Source organism: Hyperoodon ampullatus, assembly GCF_949752795.1.
Source record: "Hyperoodon ampullatus genome assembly, chromosome: 11".
NCBI lineage: Eukaryota > Metazoa > Chordata > Mammalia > Artiodactyla > Ziphiidae > Hyperoodon > Hyperoodon ampullatus.
In genome coordinates this window covers 54,663,966-54,685,601 of record NC_136924.1, presented here as the reverse complement: position 1 = coordinate 54,685,601, position 21,636 = coordinate 54,663,966, and the positions used below count along the sequence as shown (strand labels likewise).

At 39.2% G+C, this 21,636-nt stretch overlaps 1 protein-coding gene across 3 annotated transcripts; it reads left to right on the top strand.

Annotated features, from left to right (window-relative positions):
• Nucleotides 1–1,793: 1,793 nt before the first annotated feature.
• Nucleotides 1,794–20,006, top strand: KANSL2 (KAT8 regulatory NSL complex subunit 2; the record flags this gene model as incomplete). 3 transcript variants are annotated; one of them, XM_079715378.1, is made up of 9 exons in its annotated part: nt 1,794–2,047; nt 2,848–3,026; nt 3,535–3,649; nt 7,915–8,082; nt 8,294–8,456; nt 9,575–9,671; nt 13,630–13,883; nt 18,535–18,654; nt 19,344–20,006. In XM_079715378.1, 9 exons carry the CDS (start codon nt 1,797–1,799, stop codon nt 19,473–19,475), a joined length of 1,479 nt encoding a protein of 492 aa, XP_079571504.1. In that variant the 3' UTR covers nt 19,476–20,006. The 3 variants fall into 3 exon arrangements, with proteins under 3 accessions (XP_079571504.1, XP_079571503.1, XP_079571502.1); XM_079715377.1 differs by having other exon boundaries at nt 1,797–2,047; nt 13,630–13,781; nt 18,535–18,642; XM_079715376.1 differs by having other exon boundaries at nt 1,797–2,047; nt 18,535–18,642.
• Between the last annotated feature and the right edge of the window lie 1,630 nt (nt 20,007–21,636).

Here is a 21,636-nt window from a genome sequence, read left to right as displayed (position 1 = left end):
CCACAATCCCAAACTACTCTAGAATGTTTACTCCGAAAGAGCAGGTTTATTGTTCTTGTTCTCCCTGTATCCCCAGTGCCTGGCATTTAGGTGCTCAATAAATGAATGAATCTCATGAAAGGGCCTTCTAGGACTGCGCTAATCTCTGGGAAACGGCAGGTATAAGCTCTCCTTTACCCATTTCGGTTTTAATCACTTCTTATGCCTAAACTGCTGTTCTCCAGCTTTGTAGATTCTCTACGCTCACCGCTGAACCACGCTCACCTGCTCATTGGTAATGGAGAAATAGCTTACTTAAATGAAACTGACAGCAGGTGAGAGCTTGGGAAGGATGGGATGCAAAAAAGATCCAGAAGGGTTATGGGGAGAAAATGTTGGTTCATGTCTACCAGAGGCGTGGTGAAGATGAAAGAAGGGAGAGATGCTTTTAACTAAAGATGCTTAGAGGAGGATAAAATTGGGATTGTGTCTGCCATTTCTATATACCTGCATTATTTAGCATGGAATTGTAGAGAATTTTAGAGAATCAAGGCCTCAACGAGAACTCATATTTCCTAATTCTCAATCAATGCTCTTCGCTATATGAGAGGGAATAAAAGGGATAAAGAATGAGGGCTGGGTTCAAATTCGCCATCTTCCCCTAATTACTAGATATGGGCTCATTCTGTTCCTCCATTAGCTGTAAAATGGAGATTATAGCTTCTTCCTCTTAGGATTGTTCTGAAAATTAAATGTTTATATATGTAATTTCCCAGACTTAGTAAACACTCAAAAAATGTTTCCATCAGTGAACTGTTCACAAAACTAAAGCCTTTTCCTGTAAACACTGAGAGTCAAATGTACAGTGATCCTTTGGCCTCTATATGTCGATTTTGTACCTACTGTTTAGGGGTGGTGAGGTAGCCGCGGCCTAGGACCACAGACAGGCCAAATGCGGCCTGAACACCAGCGATGATGGGAGACGGAAAGTCATCCGCTTTCAGCGAGCGCGTTCCACAGCCCGCGCTCCCTCCGCCTCACTCTCTCTGGAGCTGAGTTACTGACAGACAGCTCTTCTAGCCACCCAGCCGCGCCTTTCCTCAGCGCCCCGCCCGCCCAGGCTTGATAGATAGCCAATGGTGGCACAGAGTTGTAGGCGCAGTAGCCAATCAGCGGTTGGGAGCCCGGAGAGGAATGGTTAGAAGCGACTGGCGCTGCCAGACCGTAAGCAGCGCGGCGCGGCTGCAAAGGTAAGATGGCGGCGGCTCTTGCTCTTCGCCTTTGCGGTTAAGCTGCTCCTTGCCCCGTCTGTCCGTTCCGAGCTGCTATTCTGCCTCAAGTCAGCGTCAGGGTCAGTCTCCTCTAGGCTCCCAGAACCCAGATTCTCCGGTGCCCGGAGCTTTAGGACAAAATGGCGCTTGCACGGGCCGCCGAGGATGGGCAGGGCCCAGCCGTGAGCTCTGAGGCGGGCCGGGACAAAGGCGGCGTGCGCGGAGGCGGGGGTGGCGGGTGGCCCTGCGTGTTTGCCGCGCCGCGTGGGGCCGGCGCTGGCGCCTCGCCCTCGTGCCGCGGCCGTGCGAGCCCTTGAGATGCTTTCAGCCTGGCGGTGGTCAGGGTGGGGGGCGGGCTTGGACTGGGAAGTTGAGGTGAGGCAAATTCACTAACGCCTGGGGGGACCTGGGCGGAGGGGAGTTAAGGAGCGTGACCTCCGCTTGTCTTTTAGAAGCCACGCGCAGCCTGCCCAGATATCGTGGAGCAGGAATTTTCGGGAAGGGTAAGGGCTTTTTGATCTTTTGTGTGACCCTGCAGGTTTTGGTATGAACAGGATTCGGATCCACGTCTTGCCGACCAGTCGGGGGAGGATCACCCCAGTGCCCAGGTCTCAGGAGCCCCTATCTTGTTCGTTTACTCATCGTCCATGCTCGCAACCTCGTCTGGAGGGGCAGGAGTTTTGCATTAAGCATATACTTGAAGACAAGAATGCCCCTTTCAAGCAGTGTAGTTATATATCTACGAAGAATGGAAAAAGATGTCCCAGTGCTGCCCCAAAGCCTGAGAAGAAAGATGGGTATATATGTATAGATATCTGTCGTTTGTACTTTAAGTTTTTAAGTGAGAGGAGGATGTGGCATGATGTGGGTTGGAAATAGCTGCCTAGTTTTTTATGTCACGTGCTTGTAAAATTGAGGTTATGGGGTATATATCCTTCGAAAATTTTAAAAAATGGTGAAAACTGGAAGGAGACAACTCCCAGTTGGGTCACTTTGTTATCTCTTTGGATCTTTTCCCTTATCTGTAAAATAAGGATTATTTTTAACCCTAGGTTCCACGACTCTTGGCTGTCCTTGAACCTTAGGTAATAATGCAAAATCGTATTAATATATATGTATTTTTCTGGGAAAAGCTTCATAGCTTTCATCATTTAAACAAAAATATCTATGCAGAAACATAACTTGGCTAGATAATTCTGCATATATCATTTGGTTTTAAAATTGTGTCCTACATCTTACTACCTACAGTGGATTGATACTGAAGTAAAATGTTGTCTTCCAGAACCAATTTTGAAAGATGAAAGTGAATCTCTTTGATTTGTTGTGAAATGATGTCAGCATTTTTAGAGATGGAATGTTTTGTTGGATGGATGGAGCACTACTAGGTTATGCTATCTGTATTTCCCATTAGTAATACCAAATGAGTTGACCTTGGGCCAGTTAAATTATTTAGCTTTGCTGGCATTTTTAATTTATAAATGAAGATAATAGTCATTTTAATTTCCTGAAAATGGTCTAAAGATCAGTGTCTGTGAAAATAGTTGAACTCTTTTAAGAGAGAACCAGAGTATAAAATGTTAATATTTTGTCTCCTTAGGGTGTCCTTCTGTGCTGAACATGCCCGTAGGAATGCCCTTGCACTTCATGCTCAAATGAAGAAGACCAGTACAGGGCCTGTGGGTGAAACACTCTTATGCCAACTGAGCTCATATGCCAAGACAGAGCTGGGTTCTCAGACTCCAGAAAGTAGCCGCAGTGAAGCCAGCCGAATTCTGGGTAAGGGTCTTCTCTCCCAGAATGAAAGAGGAGGAAAAAAGTTAACAAAGAACTTAATTTGGTTTAGCACAGTGCCTTGAACATAGGTGGCACTTGATAGTACAATATTATTGTTAATTCGTAGGCAATTTGGTGAGAATTCAGGATTGACATGTTGTTCACCATTCTTTTTGGTTTTAAGTAGTGGGTGCTTAGGTTTACTATCCTGAGTTTGACTCTTTCCTTCAATGCTGTTTTTATACTTACCATCTTTGCTAGGTAAGGTAATTTCTGGAAACAATAATTTTGAGTTGGCCTTTCTGTCCCTTTGAGGGCATGGTTAACTCATTTGTGTTATAAGTATTCATACTTGGGATGTATTTTCTTAAGCCATTTTTGTTTGTCAGTGCCTCTGTACTAAGCTTTTTTAATTTTAAGATTTGGGTTGATGTGTTAAGTAATCTAGTTTTGTGTGGTGGAGTTACAGAGGTGGGAAGTCTTAATGGCTGCTCTCCCTTCCTTGCCTCAGATGAAGACAGCTGGAGTGATGGGGAGCAGGAACCCATTACTGTGGATCAGACATGGAGAGGTGACCCTGACAGTGAAGCTGATAGCATAGACAGTGATCAAGAAGATCCCCTAAAGTAAGTTGTAACTCCACATAGGGCTTTTAAATATTTTAGTAGTTAGTATGTGGAATGTAGTACTGCATGCTGTTTAGTAGATTAATAACCTAGGAGGGTTGAAGATAGCTATTTGTGAGCAGTAATAAATAGCTTCTGCATATTAAAGTGTCATTGTTCATCACCGTCTTGCTTCAGGGTAGGATTTGATTCTTTTTTTAGAAGTCTTGTAATTTGGGAAAATTTTGGGACATCACATTCTACACATGAGAAAGTGTAGGGGAGAAAATAGATTTCTTGGACATAGGAGTGGGAGGTGGGTGGAGATCAGTTAGAGAAGAGAAAATTGATGTGAATTGGTTCTTGGCTTAAACCTCAGGAATAATAAAGTGATTATATTTGAATAACTACTTCCTTTTGCAAAGTTCTGTCTAATTAATTTATTTGTTTAAGAAAAATTAAAAGGTGTTCAGGAGCTTCCTTTGGTTTCATGCCTAAGAAGGAGAAACTGATTTAGAAACCCAGAAGTGAGTAATCAACCTAATTATATCTTACTAAGCTCTTTACTTATCCCATGTTCGCTTTGGAGTTGTAGACATATTGCCACTCAAAAGTCTCATGTTTCTATGTCTCATGGTTTGGGTTTAGTTTTTGTTTTCTTTCTGATCTCCATCTCATGACACTTCTCACTGACAGTTCAGGTGGAAGAACTCTGAATAGTGGGAGGGGTAATGAATTTCTAGACTTGACTGTGTTTGACAAATTCTTAGAATAGCATTTTCTTCATTCCTTGGATTCTGAAGTTTATAAGAGGTCATTTACGATTACACTTTCTGAGTAGAATAATTTCATCTATTTAAGTAATCTCGATGTAGTAAGCTATTCAGGAAGTACTTGTTTGGAGAGTCCATCTAAGTAGTTTGAGAAGGAATGTTTGTTTCTAGCAGGATTCTTTTACAGTAGAAGCTTTATACCAAGCAATATATATACATTGTTTTTTTCTTCCCCCTTCCTCCATTGTGCTTCTAGAAATGCCGAACTTGCTTCTTTGAGGAGGTGTACACACTGTAGGGTCACAGAGTGACTGTCTTTTGGTATGGTAAACGCTCAGTTTTGAAGGTCCAGAAACTGGATTTTGTCAGTAGTAATCTAGAGTGGATCAGTCTCTAGCGGACACATTCATTCTAATCTTAACAAGAGACTTAACAAGAGATTGCTATATAAACTGAAATACCCGTTAATTTTATGAGAAGTATAAATGTTAAAAGGACTAGGTACTTGATGTTAGTTTCCTTTAAAAGGAACATTCAAAGGGGAAAATAAAGCCCCAGATGTGCTCAACTATTAGGTAACTAAATATAAGGCTTTCCTTAATTCTCCCAGTGATACTATTTAAAAAAATTTTTGACCAACTAAAATCCAGTTGTCCCTCATAATTTGAGGGGGATTGGTTCCAGGATCTGACCCGGGTACCAAAATGCAAGGATGCTCAAGTCCCATAGTTGGTCCTCCATACCTGGAGATCCCCACCAGCGGGAGTAAATAGTACTATACGTATATGCATTTTTAGAGATGTAAATAGAGTTGTTAATTGTCTGCTTACAATATTTAATTCATTAATATGGTTACATATTATATTTAAGTATTTAATGAAATTCTTTTGATTAAGAATTTTCATCTTTGGTGCTAATTTTTATTTATTTATTTATTTTTGGCTGCGTTGGGTCTTTGTTACTGCATGCGGGCTTTCTCTAGTTGCGTCAGGTGGGGATTACTTTTGTTGTGGTTTGTGGGCTTCTCATTGCGGTGGCTTCTCTTGTTGCGGAGCCCGGGCTCTAGGCACACGGGTTTCAGTAGTTGTGGCTGGCGGGCTCTAGAGCGCAGGCTCAGTAGTTGTAGCGCATGGGCTTAGTTGCTCCGTGGCATGTGGGATCTTCCCAGACCAGGGATCGAACTCGTGTCCCCTGCATTGGCAGGTGGATTCTTAACCACAGTGCCATCAGGGAAGTCCCAGTGCCAATGTTTTTGTCATCATTTTTGAATCATTAACAGCTTATAGCATATATCTTCACTTGCTTGTTTCAGAAAGGGTTCTTTTTGAATTGTTTATGATGATGTCATTAGAGATTTTATCCTAACTAGAATTATTATTGGCATGTTTTTTCCCCATTGTAGGTACATAGATGTGATTTCTCTCAAAATAATCATTTACTTAATTGCTTTGTAAAAAGTAATCTTTAAAAGCTTGTTTCCAGCAACATCCAACACTGGTGACGTTTTAGCTTAAGAGTAATTGTTAAATCTTTCCCTATTTAAAAAGTAAGTTTTATCATATGACCTCTACACACATCCAGAACTTGTTTTGGTAAAGGTCATTTCAGGTTATTGAGTCTTCATCATTGTTATCAAAATGAAGAAATTTGAGAGAATGCACTTTGAAGAAGAGACACTATTTAATGGAATATAAGGTGACTCTCTTTTTTGAAGTTGAATTCTAATAATAAATCCTAGATTTATATTTGTGTATATCAGAGCAAGAAGAATTAGTATATGACTTTAATAACTAGCTGTGAATGTCTGGGACATCCATCTTTAAACAAATGATCCATTTGTCACATGAACTAGGCATTCATAGTAGTTAGGGTGCTCATCCTCTCCCACCCCTGCCCCAAATGATTTGTAGTAAATTCTAATTGTAGTGGCTTCCCATTTATAAATTATAGTCCCCAGATCATTGGTTGAATTCTCTTCTGACGGGGTACAATGAAATTAATTTCATTTTAACAAACTTGGTATTAGATTAAGGCCTCAGTATTTTAGGGGGTACAGACATATTAATGCAGACATGCCCCATTTTCCTGAATATGAATAACCTAGTCACCTTTTTTAGACATTAGATATTTTTAAAACCTTTTCACATTTTTTGATAATCTTAGATTTTGTCATTTCTGTAATTTGCTGGGTTTTTTTTTCATGTTTTGGTTCTTAATTTCTTTTCACTTATTTTTATTTCAGAGTACTTTGTAGTTGTAGTTCTCTTATACACAGGTAGTTTTGTCTCCTATTTATATTTAGGAAAAGTTTTTGGCAGAGATTACTTGCTTTCAGTCCTAAAGTTAATAATTTAATTCTGTGTATTTCAGTGATTTAAGAGTTAAATTTTAAAGAGCACATATTTTTGGATTTAAAATTAGTACGTAATTTGTGTGTATTGCCTTTTAAATAACAAATTTTTACTCAGTCAAATTATGAAAATAGCAAGTCAGGGTATATATCTAGCTTGTTCTTTCTGTTTATATAATGATCACATAAGACAAATGGAACCAAAAATCTTTTAAATTTGCAGTTAATCCCTTAAACTTTGAGTTAAATCAGAGGCAGGAACCAGTCTTTAATTAAACTGACATTTAACTGATTTGCTTATGCGACCTCATTAATCACTAGAATAAGTTTTTTTTTTAAGTTCTGTTGATTCATAGCTGGTGGCAAAACTTAATAAAGTTGATGTGGATCTAGATCTTTGGCAAAGGGTTACTCCAGGGTATATGTTTTGAGAATATTGTCAAAATGAGCTGAGGACATTGACTAGCCATTGTGACCAGTGTTTTGAGGGCCTGTGTAAACTCCAAAATACAAGTGTATTTTTATTTATTTTTTATTTCTATTTAATTTTAATTAATTAATTTATTTTTGGCCGTGTGGCTTGTGGGATCTTAGTTCCTGGACCAGGGGTTGAACCCGGGCCCTCAGCAGTGAGAGCACGGAGTCCTAACCACTGGACCACCAGTGTATTTCCCTACGAGTATATTTTTAAATTAGAAGTCATAACTGTTATCTTTTGTGCTTTAATTAAAACGTATTGAGATACATGCTACTAAATTAAACACTTTTAAGCTATCCTGACTGTAAGTGATTTTTCTGTATTAAATTATTAAATGGAACAAGAATGTAGATTAATAAAAATTTTGAGTATTCTATATCTTTACTCCTATTTAAACATAATGCAAATTACTGGGGAAAATAATGAAACATTTCCCCTTTCCCATATTGTGATATCATACATTAGTTTCCATTCTTGGGAATTTTCTTTTTTGTTTTGTTTTTGAGTAACAACTTGAATGGTAAAATGCTGTGTGAAAACATTCCTGTTTAATAAGGTGATTGTCTCAGCACTGACTGATTGTTGAATAGCAAATCTAAGTCTCACCTTTGCTCCTTTTTCCTTCTAAGCTTGGGTTTTATTGTTGTGCTTTCTTATTCTTTTTGAATTGTCTCTTTTATTTTAGGCATGCTGGTGTCTACACAGCGGAAGAAGTGGCCCTGATTATGCGTGAGAAGCTTATTCGTTTGCAGTCTTTGTACATTGACCAGTTTAAACGACTTCAGCATCTACTCAAAGAGAAGAAGCGACGTTACTTACACAATCGCAAAGTGGAACATGAAGCTCTAGGCAAGTTTTATGCCAGTTCCGATAAGCTGTTGTGGGTTCAACATGTGAATTTGGTAGTAGTTAGACTTCTGTCTTGTTACCTGGACTGGAGAAGGATTTGCTTTTGAAACTGTTGTATGGGCAGATTTCCCTGTTTTCTTCTTGTTAGTTTGGGGACGCACCCTTGATTGGTTGCTTAGCAGATAACATCTTGACTGTTGTGACGTTCTAGGTAGTAGTCTCCTGACTGGCCCAGAGGGACTTCTTGCCAAAGAACGAGAGAACTTAAAGCGTCTAAAATGTCTTCGGCGGTATCGTCAGCGCTATGGAGTGGAAGCCTTACTACATAGGCAGCTGAAGGAGCGCAGAATGCTGGCCACAGATGGTGCTGCCCAACAGGTGATTTTTGTATATACCTCTAAGGTGTTACATTTGTTTTATTTACAGAGTTAGGGTAATTGTCAAAACACTGTTGTACAGTCTTGGTTCTGAAATCTAACTTACTGGACGTGGGGTATATTGAAAAGAGCACTTATCTGAAAGTGCAGAGACATGGGTTTTGGTTCCCTTCTGATCAATTCTGTGCCTGCACTGATAACTGAACTCTATTTTCATCTGCATATTGAAGGGTTGCCATAGATTTCTAAGTTATTTGGTTCAGAAATTCTTCAGTTCAGAAACAGGCACAGAATGCCTAATAGATTGGGACTCCTGTTTTAGAAGGCAGAAAGATAGGTAGAATAATAGGAGCAGTGAAGGTCAGGAAGTAAGGTTGACAAGCAGAGTTAAGTGATTATTCTTAAATTTGTTCCTCAAGCCCCTGGTCTCTGCGTCAGTAAGAGTAAGTCCATTTTTGGGCTTCCGTGGTTGCACAGTGGTTGAGAATCCGCCTGCCAATGCAGGGGACACAGGTTCGAACCCTGGTCCCGGAAGATCCCACATGCTGTGGAGCAACTAAGCCCGTGTGCCTCAACTACTGAGCCTGCACTCTAGAGCCCTTGAGCCACTACTGCTGAGCCCGTGTGCCACAACTACTGAAGCCCGCGAGCCTAGAGCCCGTACTCCGCAACAAGAGGAGCCACCGCAATGAGAAGCCCACGCACTGCAACAAAGAGTAGCCCACACTCGATGCAACTAGAGAAAGCCAGCAACAAAGACCAAACGCAGCCAAAAATAAAATAAAATTAATAAATTAAGAAAAAAGAGTAATTCCATTTTTATCTTTTTTATTTTTTGAGGCTCGATGTAAGATTACGATTTAAAAAGGGTTCTGCTAAAAGACAAAATAGTTTGAAAACCATTAGGCTGTGTATCACACACTTGTAATATGGAGGAATTGTATTTCGAATTATGGTTGACTTATTTGGACATGAGGTTTAAATTTTTTTTTCCTTTTGCATAGTATTGGTGAATAAATTTGTTAAATGTTCAAGTTTCTAGGCTTTAAGGATACACTTTTCTTATATAAGTAAGTGTTTTCATAGATAATTTATTTTGACCTGTTTTCTCCATTTTAGGCCCATACCACTCGTTCCAGTCAGAGGTGCTTGGCCTTTGTGGATGATGTTCGTTGTTCCAATCAGTCTCTTCCAATGACCAGACACTGCCTTACCCGTATCTTTTTGCTCTGTTCAGTTTGCTAGCTAGACTGAAGGCTAGTGGGGATCTGTGATAGTTTAGTTAATTGAAGGTCTTTGTTTTCCTTTGGCCCTGAATCAAGGCCAGCAGTTTGCTGAAGCTGTTGGTTTCAAGCAGGAGCCTAAAGAAGTCTCTTTCTCTGGTCTGTTGGCCATTTCAGAACTTTGGAAATGTAATGGTCAATTCATTAGAAAGAAACATCTCAGTCATTGGTGATAGATATGGGCTAATACTTACTTGTAGTTGATTAATATTGGGATTCCAAAATTTAGAGATCCCTGATTTAACTTATTCATTAGAATTATAATACTGTTAATTACTATAAAAAAATTGCTGAGGATCCAAAAACAGTCGGATGATTCTGAAATGTGATCTTCCTTTGAATATTATCCTTTTATGGTCAGGGCCCTGACTTGTGTATTTTAGACTTCATTCAAACAGGAAACTTACATTTACTACTGGGCTGTAAAAATTTTTTGAGCTGTATATTGAATTGTGAAAGTGCATCTGTGGACATTGATTGAGAAAGTTACTTTCACAGTAAATGCACTATTTAAATATGGTGATCTTCATTATATGAAAGGCATAAATCTTGCTGGATTTCATTTGCCTGGCAAGATACACAGATATTCGGAAAGTAAAATGTATTTTCTTTAATAGGAAGGGAAGGAAGACTTTCTTGCTCTTTTGAAAGGAAAACTATTTTTTTCTCTATTCTGCTTATTAAATATTTTACCAATTTATTAATTATTGTAACAAATGTCTGGTAAAGGATTACTGTCCTTAATATATAAAATTCTTGGGCAGAGTAATTAAAAACTAAAGATAAATGCTCAAAACATAATTGGGCAAAGGCTATCTATGGGAAGATTAAAAGTAGAAGTGGCTGATAGTTGAAAAGTATTTACCTTTACTATAAATAAGTGAAATAAAACAAGGAAGTATTTTTAATCCATACTTTTTTTTTTTTTTTTTTTGGCTGTGCCACACGGCTTGTGTGATCTTAGTTTCTGGACCAGGGGTTAAACTTGGGCCCTGGCAGTGAGAGCCCTGAGTCCTAACCACTGAACTGCCAGGGAATTCCCTAATCTATAAATTTGACACTTATCTATGTATGAGATTTAATGAGTAAGTTCCAAAAGTTTGGAGGGAATGGTGAAATGGGCCCTTCTGAACTCTGCCAGTGGGACTGTAAAGTGGCACAGGCTTTTATAAAGCAGTTTGACGATATTCATATTCTTTGATATGATAACGTCACCTCTGAGAATTTATTTTAAGACGATAATCAAATACAGACGAATATTGTTACACAGAATTCCTCCAACTGGAGAGAGCCTTAAAATTTTCAGAGATGAGGAATAGAGAGGAAAATTGTGACACAGCATAGTATGGAATATGTTCAGGAATTAAACATATTTAACAAAATTTATGAATGACATAGGAAAATGTTTGATAGTGACAAAAATAGAATATGGAGTTCGGTAGAGTGTGTTTTAACTACATGGAACTAATACTAGGAGGGAATGTAACAGAAATGTGACTATTTTTGGATGGTGGGATTATGAATGCCCTTTTTCCCTCTGCTTTGTACTTTTCAGGTTTTCTTCAGTGACGTTGAATTACTTTATAAGGCAAAAAACCCAGTTTATGGATATTAAGGAATATTTTAGACTTACAGCATTATACTCAAGATAGTTTATTAGAATATTAATATTTTAAAAAGCAAAGTTGAAAAAGAGAAGGGAAGTATTATTTTTCTCTTTTGTGCTCTTTTCCTTTCCACTCTGTAGTTGCCTAAGTCACTTACCCTTCCTTAAGTCCTTATCCCAGAGAAAGATGCGACTGCCATTGGTGACCTGTTAACTCTTTACTCTGGTCTAATGGAGACACCACTGGACTGAAAGTGAAGGACCCAGACTCTAGTTGTAGGTCAACCATTCCCTTCTTTGTCTGTTGTCCCTATCTGAAAGGAAAGGGGGTGGAGGAGGATGGGGGAGGGCTTTTCAAGGATACGGTGATATTAAATAAATAAGAGACTTGTGAAAATCCTTCGAATTACATGAAAAAGTTTCCAATTGAAACAATTTAATGGATTCACATTGAAAAATTTAATAATTTAAATAAGATTGAGCTTCTTAAACACATAGAGATTGCAAATCTGATTGTTCCCATCAGATTCATGTTTGTTCATTTGAGCGCTGATTTTTATTGAATAATTATTTGTTTACTTTGAGCTATATACTGTTCTTTAGAGTAGTGGTTCTCAACTGGGGCCACTTGGTACCGTTTGGCAATGTGTGGAGACATTTTTGTTTTGTCTTAACTCTGATGGGTGTGCTACTGACATCTAGTGGCCAGAGGCCAGGAATGCTGCTAATAAACATTCTACAGTGCACAGATAGCCGTAATGCCAGTGGTAGCAATGCTATGAAACTCTGCTTTAGAGTTTATCAAGTTCTAAGGAATGTATTGAAAAAAATGGCTTTTCTTCAAGAGGTTTTATTTGGTTTAAAATTTATAATGTACATTAGATTTTTTAACTTCAAAAAATTACCTTAAAATTTGGGGGATAAAAATTACCCATACTTCCATAATCCTGGGTACAGTTTACAGAAAATTTTGCTTTCTGGTTTAAAAAATAGGCCCAAGGTTGAAATAATAGTTGTCTATTAATCTAGGGAAAATAACCATGTAGTTAAGATTTCAGGAAATGATAAAACTTGAGTAAAATGTATTTTACAGAGTGACTTGAATCAGAATTTTGTTATCTAATCATGATTTCAATGTTGATTCATCCCACAGAACTTCTTTGCCAACTTGGAAATATAGCCCTTTTCTGCTTCTACCCTTAAGAGAAGTTGTTAGGGCTCTTGGAGCGTTCCTGGAGTACTTCTTTCCATGCGCCATAAGCAGTTGTTTTCTTCTTCCCTTTCTTTTTTAAATTAAAAAAATTTTTTTTTATTTTTATCTTTTGGCTGCATTGGGTCTTTGTTGCTGTGCGCGGGCTTTCTCTGGTTGCGGCGAGCGGGGGCTACTCTTCGTTGCGGTGCGGTGGCTTCTCTCGTTGCGAAGCATGGGCTCTAGGCACGTGGGCTTCAGTAGTTGTGGCACACGGGCTCAGTAGTTGTGGCACGTGAGCTCTAGAGTGCAGGCTCAGTAGTTGTGGTGCACGGGCTTAGTTGCTCTGCGGCATGTGGGATCTTCCCGGGCCAGGGCTCAAACCCATGTCCCCTGCATTGGCAGGCGGATTCTTAACCACTGCGCCACCAGGGAAGTGCTCTTCTTCCCTTTCTTTTTGGGATCATAACAGGACTCCAGTGATATCACCCCCCTGAAAAAGGGTGTGTGTGTGGAAATTTAATTTTATTTCCTGTCAGGATAGGATCCCTAGTTACTATTATTGGAGCTTCTATTTTCCCCAACACCCTGCTGCTTTAAACAAATGTATCATGTAAACATTTTGGAAACAAGGTTCAAAAAGTTTTGAGGAAGTTTTTGCCCATCTGCTTAACAGCAGAAACAACGTTGTATCTCTTGACTCTTGGAAGGGGTTGGTAGGGGCTTCTGCAAGCTATTTGCATTTACCATGACATGTTTCTTCTGAATAGGTACAGATTTCTAGGATTGTTACTGCTGTTTGCTTAGCACTATGTTTTGAAATGTTTTGCATTTGACCCTCATAGGGAGAACAAGATTAGTGTCTCTGCTTTAAATGGAGGTTGGGGACTAGTTTTACATTACTGGTAGAGCTAGAATTATGCTAGTAAATGACAATTTGAGAAGTAACTTTAAAAATTGCTATCTGCATTTGGTTCTGTATCAAATGTAACCAAATATCATGTGTTGTCCAGACCTTGAATTTTACATGGCAGACACCTCCTTTTTTGTGCCTCCAATAGATCCGTTTTATTTCCCTTGACCCGTTTTTCTACAGATATTTGTCAGGACACGAATCAGGTTCTCTTCAAATGCTGCCAGGGGTCTGAAGAGGTACCCTGCAACAAACCAGTTCCTGTAAGCCTCTCTGAGGATCCCTGCTGCCCACTGCATTTCCAGTTGCCTCCTCAGATGTATAAGCCCGAGCAGGTACTGTCTGTGCCAGACGATCTGGAAGCCGGCCCCATGGATCTGTACTTGAGTGCTGCTGAGCTTCAGCCCACTGAGAGTTTACCTCTGGAGTTCAGTGATGTAAGTTAGAGAAGCTCTGCTCTGGTTGGCCCTTGAGGCAAGGCCTTATTTATTAATGGTGAGAATAGGTTAGTCTTTTGTGGTTTAAGAAAAAAAACAACTTTGATAAGTTTTTTGAAATGATATGTGTATGGTTGTATTTGTATGTTAACATACTCATTTAGAGACAGTTTAAATTTACAGAAGTTTTTTTTTTCTGAGGGAATGATAAGGGAAATTTTAAACTAAGGGAAATTGGAAAGTCAAGATTATGGTTGGATTTGTGTAGCTGGGAAATTTGGTGCCCATCCACAAGGTAAGTAATTCGCTTGAATCTTAATAATACAAATGAATTCTGATATCTACTTGACAATGTAAATTTGTGTTTTGGCCCTATAAGAGTTCTCATTTTCAGATTAATGTGTCCCCCCCTAAAAATGACTCTAAACTTAGCTTTGCATACTGTTTTTCATTTTTGATATGTTATTAAAGATTCTTTTGTGAATGGACCAGAACAACAGTGATCTCCCTAAATACTTACTTTTATAGCCTTCTAAGTGTGTACACTACTCTGCCTTTTTCAGTCTGCTCCTTGATTGGTCTCAGCACATAAACCCATCTCTGATTGCATGTTTCCCTAATTAGCACTACCCTACTATATCATTCACTTCAGAGATCAGTTGACATTCCATCTCTTTTTTCGCACTTTGCTTAATCTTTAGCCTTTTGAATAAAGGTCTTCATTATTTATTCTGAAGATAATTCTTCTGAATTTCATAATAAAGGTGTCTTGTATCAATATAAAACCATGACATATTTAAAGTGACAAATCTAAATGGAAAATTCAGTATAGGTTGCAAGATTGTTTGCCTAGGGGTAGAAGCAAGATTTGGGTGGCCTCGAGTGTTGCTCACTAAAGAAGATATATCAGGACAGGCTAATATCTGAAAAAGTGGCACTAAGAGTAAACTGATTCCAGGGAATTCCCTGGTGGTTAGGACCTGGCACTTTCACTGCTGTGGCCTGGGTTCAGTCCCTGGTCGGGGAACTAATATCCCACAAGCTGTGCAGAGTGGCCCCAAAAAAGAGTAAACTGATGCCAATTAACTACGCCCCCTCCTTTTTTGGTTGTATACTGTTTGTAGGATTAGTGAACTTGATTCTTGTCACTTCATTTATAACAAACATAATTTTTGTTATAATCCTGATTATAATTGCTTTTAAAAAGTTTCTTTCAAACAGATTCATAGAATATGAAAACCTTAGAGATTATATACTCCAGTGCTTCCCAGAATTTTCCAATGAGATTATATTGAAGAGAGTAAATGGATAGCCCTAGATTGATACAGATTTTTGTCCACTTCCCTTCATTTTACATGTGAAGAAAACCCAAAGAGGTGCTATCTTTCCTTTTTTTTTTTTTTTTAAACTTAGTAACAAGCAGATTTATAGGGTCTAAAAAATAACCTAATCACTACATTGCCAAATTCCCTTCAAATATTAATGTACATATGTAGTAACTAGTACATGGGTTTTACATAGATGTACTAGGTTATTAACTTTTTTTTTTTGGTTATTAACTTTTATTTCATCTGATTGTTAATTTCTAGAGCCATTGCTGTTTTGACCTTTTTGCTTTTCCCCTTTCACCTGTTTTTGCGTTAGTTTTAAATAGTGTTTTCTTAAACTTTTGATGATCTAGAGCTAAGAAAGTATGACTGTTCCAGGATGTTTGAAGATTATGTTCTTGTTTGCTCTTTGGAGAATATTAACACAAAATATTAGAGATTATAAGATGTGATCATAGCCTAAAAGTGACATTTAAGGAATCTTAATTTTTAAACATTTAAAGATATATTGTCAGATCTTTTAATATTTATTTTATGGTGTGAATTTTTAAAAGAATGTACGAGAAGTAACTTTATTTTTGAGAATCTCATGGGTTTTTAAGATGGACCTTTGTTAGAGGTTTAAAAATGATAATCAGCTATTTGTACTTGATCATCTATTATGTTTATATTATTGTACTTTAGATGAACCACATTGGTCGTTAAAAAGTAGTTTTATTCTTAATCTTTGGAGGTAAAAATTCTCCAGAAAATGTTGAAACAATTCTGTTTTAGAAAAGAGTTTTTTGTCCTCCCATAAATTCTGGATATATTTAACTAGTCTTTTGCTGGGTAAAAATAATTTCTTAATTATATGAATTCCACCCAGCAATCTTACCTATGTTCTTTCTTAGATATCATTTCTGTTATACTTATTAATAATTTATGGTAACTTGTGGGAGGACCAGGTATCACATATTCATATGGGTAAAAGTTCAGCCTTTCATTCTGGATATTAACACTTGCCTGTTTTCTGTCCTTTGATCCAAGGATATTTGACAAATAAGAATTTAATACCTTAATCCTATTACTTTGAGCTTGCTCTCTTTTTGTGTTTGTTGTTTGAGCTCTGATTTTGACATAGAACAAAATATGGATTCTGTCTTTGTGTCCTGATTCATTCCTCTTAGGATAGGCATTTCTGCTGATCCTTTCTTCTTCTCTTATTTTAGGTTCCTGTTCCCAATTTTAATTCTTATAAAAGACAACACTGAATATGTGAGGAAAGCCTTTTCAGTATCTGTTTTTCTTTGAAAAATTTCTGTACCACTATCTTGAGACTTGGAAACCTTTTGCCACACTGCTTAAATGGGTTCTTTTAAATTTCAAGTTAATTATTTGTACAGTTGCCCCTTGAATAACACTGGCTTGAACTGTGCAGGTCCACTTATACACAGCTTTTTTTCCCAGTAAATTCTTACTACAGTCTACATGATCCACAGTTGGTTGAATCTGAGGGTATAGAACCATGGACAGAGAGGGCTGACTGAAGTTATACACGGATTTCAGACTGTGGCATGGCATTGTTCAAGGATCAAGTGCATAATAATTGCATACTAAAAGAATTGGAGAAAACAGTTCACAGTCTTAGTTAACAGTGTGAGAACATGGTAGTTTCTGTGGATAGTACAGAAGTTTCTAACACATCTGAAATAGATGTTAGCTAGCCAACTGTATCTTTTTCCTTATGTTTCTGCTTAAGTTGAGCAGCTTTAAGTCCAGCACGTCCTTTAACTGTATTCTTTCTTTACCTTAACTTGTTTTTGGTGATCAGCACAGCAAAGAAAGGGAAAGGATTTCAAACTCTTAGTCTTATTTTAAAAGCACAGAACTTAGCTTTTCTCAAGAAGCTCAATTACTGGAAACATAGAGCCTCTATAAAGTAGCTTGGACACAGGAGAGTACAAACCCTTGGGTAGTTTTCACTCTTGGGAAGCAGAGTTTAGCAATAGATGCTTAGACAGCAGAGGGATGAAAGTCAGTCTGACATATTGTCTGAGCCTTTATAGTGCTTTAGACCCTGAATCAAGACCAGTAGTTTGCTGTAGCTATTGGTTTCACGCAGGAGCCAAGAGCAGTGTCTTCCTCTGGTCTCTTGGCTTCAACCCCTCTGTGGGAATGGCCAGTTCAGTCGGAAGAAACATAGTCTGTAGAATACAATGTTTTGTATGTGTGTGTGTGTGTGTTTTATTACTTATTTGGCTGTGCCGGGTCTTAGTTGTGGCACTCGGGATCTTCCTCACTGCGTGTGGGACCTTGCGGCACACGGGATCTAGTTCCCTGACCAGGGATTGAACCCAGGTCCCCTGCATTGGGAGCGCGGAGTCTTAACCAGTGGACCACCAGGGAAGTCCCCCGGTGTGTGGGTGTTTTAAAGAGCAATTGGATATGTTAGGTTTAAGAATCAGGGACTTTTCTCTGTGGGGATAGGGACTTAACTAAAATATTTCCTGGCCATTCGGAAGGACTTTGAGTATTTCATCTTCCTTCTCTCTTCCCCCATCCCCTTTCCTCTTTTGCTCACTGGCTTGCTTTGTGGCCATTAGAATATTAATCAAGTGGTCTCATATTGTCCAATCTATTAGGGCAATATTTCATTTTAATTTGCATGTATGCTGACTGTCCATATTAGATTCATCACTGGTGAACTTAGATGTCAACTACAGTTAGTCTTAGAAGTATATGCCTTTTTTTTTTTTTTGGTCACGTGGATCCTAGTTTCCCAACCAGGGATTGAACCTGTGCCCTTGGCAGTGAAAGTGCTGGACTACCAGGGAGTTCCCAGTATATGCTTTTTTTAAATATTTCTTTTTGTGGTAGGATATTTGTAATGTAAGATTTACCATTTAAAAATGTACAGTTCAGTGGTATTAAGTACATTCAAAACATTGTGCAACCATCACCGCTGTCAATTTCCAGGACTTTTCTGTCAGTGCAGACAGAGACTGTACTCATTAAACTGTAACTCCCACTTCCCCTCTGTCTCCAGCCCCTGGTAGCTCCTATTCTACCTTTGCCTCTGAATTTTTCTGTTTAAAAAAATATGCTTTTTAAAGCTACTATAGTGGTCTGTGCTTTATATTTGGCAGCAAGGAAAAATTCTCAGTGCTTTTCAATCTTATCCCATTTGTTGCACACTCTGGGGAAATCGTTATTTGTTTTAAAGGTAGGCAAGGGGTGAGGGAAGTAAGGGAGAATTCTTCGAGGTTTGCTGAAAATTGCCAACTTCAGCTTATTGGTTCCCTTGATATTGCTGATAGGCTTTTTTCTCTTTCTTTTCCTAGGACTTGGATGTTGTGGGTGACGGTATGCAGTGCCCTCCTTCACCCTTGCTTTTTGATCCGTCACTAACCCTTGAAGATCATCCTGTCAAAGAAATTGCTGAAGGCCCAGTGGATATTTTGGCAAGTGAAGAATAACTCCAGCCAGGCAGAGGGTTCCCTGCTGGCTATGGCTAGCATGTACTCCTGGGGGTTGGGGTTGTCATCACTAGCTGTAAAGGTGCTCCAGATGGCAGTTCTCCAGATGGGCCTTAGAGAGAACACTTACTAGCTCCTGGTCCCCATATCTGGGAGAGCAGGACAAATTTATTTAGTTATATAGAAAAGGTTGAGACAAGGAATGTAGGAAAATTGTTGCTTTAAGGGAGAGTTCAGCCCTGGAATTGTTTTCATCATAGAGTTAAGCACATGCAGCATGATTTGGCTTCTTTCTTTGAGCTTTGGGTGGGACACTCATGGCCCTGACTGAAGACCTGCAGTTATACTACAGCTGTTGGTTTCAAACAGAGGCCCAGAGGACTGTCTTCCTGTGATCTGTCGGCTGTTCTGGAACCTCAGCAGAGAATGGCTATTTCATATGGAAGAAACAACCCACAGCTCTCCTTTCCATTGGGAGGGCCTCAGGAATGCTACAAGTAATGACTTCTGACTTCGAGGGTCAGGGATAGTTAAGTATGGGGAAGAGCAACCGCACAGAGTTATATCTGCTGTCTTGTTCTTGTTGCTACTATACATGGGCATTATATAAGTCAGATTCATGCTTCAGACCACAGTGAATGAGTTTGTAACCAAACTGACTTTTCTTTTAACAGGGCCAGATGCAGATGGCTGGAGATGGGTGCAGATCACAGGGATCGCGAAATTCTGAGAAAGCCTCTGCACCATTGCCTCAGAGTGGAGTGGCTACTGCAAACGGAAAGCCAGAACCCACTTCTGTCAGTTGATAGTTTGCTTTGGGAACCAGTTGACTTTGGAGGATTTGTATTTCCCATTTAAACAAGTATTTCTGACCGTCTCTCACTAAAGGACAACCTGGACTACCTTGTTTTTCTTCTGGGTTACTGAGTGCTATAGTCAAACCAAATGTTGGGGGAAGGGACCAATAGTGTCTAAAAATTGTGGATGTCTTCCCACTCTAGGCAAGGAAGAGAGACAGGCGATTCCCGTCAGAGCTGCTGAGATTGAGAGTATTTTGGGACTGTGCCTAAGGGGAGAGAGAGTTTTGTAATGCTGTTTCCCAAGTCTAGGGATGTTGATAGACCCAATGGCTGGTTATCTCTGTCTAGCAGCCTGTTTTAGCCTTTCCTCACTTCTCACCTAATTGGGTAATCTGAAGCCCCTCCCCTCAGTGAACTCTGACCTATAGCCTCTGAGAAAATAGCCCACAGGACTGGGCCCTCCTTAACTATCCATCTTGCTTCTAACCTATGTAAATTTCTGTAGTGGCTATCTTATGTAAGATACAATAAAAAATTATCGTACATAGTTTCTATTAAATGTTAAAATGTTATGAAAATGTAAAACAATCACTTGAATGCATGTTTTGTTTGTGTTTGAGAGAGTGAGTGTGTGTGTGTGTGTGTGTGTGTGTAGGTGTGTGTGTGTGTGTATTTTGGGTTTTTAGGGAGCTGCCTCTGATGGAAAAGGGAAAACAGGAAAGATATACTTCCATCCCAAGAAGTAAATACATTTTCAGTAACTTAATTTGCTTTTGGTTTTGGTTGGGAGGATAAGTTAAAAACCATGTAAGAAGTAAATGGAAAGGGTGGGACTTCCTTATTAAAGCCTACCTACCCAGAGTTATGTTATTTCTGCAAATATCTCCCAAATGTCTTCTTTTTACCCTCTGTGCCCCCTCCTCCCACTCCCATTTCTTACAATTAATGCCTGATTATTGTCGCAAAATTCTCTAAGGCTAGGAATGTGTGTGTATATATATATATATATATATATATATATATATATATATATATATATATAAAACCTCTAGAGAAATTGGGCCTGATGCTGGATCACAGACATAAACTGTCAAGATTATTTTGATGATGAATCTAAGGGTAGGGTTAAAACAGACGTTCAGGTAGGGTTAATTTACCTATGCTAGAAGTTGTCTGTTACTATAATGCAATATGACAAGAGGCCAAAAGATTATAAGAACTGAACTGAGGAACAGAGAAGGGTTATACAGTTAACACCATCACCACCATCACCTTGGCTTTAGTTTAAATATTTACTTCCAGGGAATGGTCAGGAAATGACTCAGAAGACCCATCAGGTGAATCCTGAGATCACCTTTAATAGGGCTTGCAGTATACTTTTTTTCAATTTGTTGTTCCCACTGCTTTCTTGTCTGGTACTTTTTTACACTGTATCCACAAAGACAAACATTACTTCTTAAGCAGCTTGAACATACCTGCTTCTGCAACAGGATTAGAGATTAAAATATCCTCTTCCCATTGTTTTATTTTTTTCTTCCCATTGTTTGTTTTATTTATTTATTTTTGGCCACTCTGTGTGGCATGCAGGATCTTAGTTCCCTGACCAGGGATCAAACCTGTGCCACCTGCAGTGGAAGCATGGAGTCCGAACCGCTGGACCACCAGGGAAGTCCCATCTTCCCACTGTTTTAAAAAGTAACCTGGGGCTTCCCTGGTGGCGCAGTGGTTGGGAGTCCGCCTGCCGATGCAGGGGACGCGGGTTCGTGCCCCGGTCCGGGAGGATCCCGTGTGCCGCGGAGCGGCTGGGCCCGAGAGCCGTGGCTGCTGGGCCTGCGCGTCCGGAGCCTGTGCTCCGCAACGGGAGAGGCCACAACAGTGAGAGGCCTGCATACCGCAAAAAAAAAAAAAAGTAACCTGCAAACCACTAGCATCCACATCACCCAGTGTGATTGTTTTGTAAACTCCAGTTTCTCTGGAGTTCAACTCTTACTAAGTCCCCAGCATGCTCCTCAGCTGAGTCTGCTCTTATGCTGCAGGTGATAAGGGCCCCCTTTTAAGGAGCCCCTCTGGCTCTCTCACCCTTCAGCTATCTTTAAAAATTAACTGTACATTACATCCCCAGAATGTATTAATCTTATAGCCGGAAGTTTGTACCTTTTGACTACCT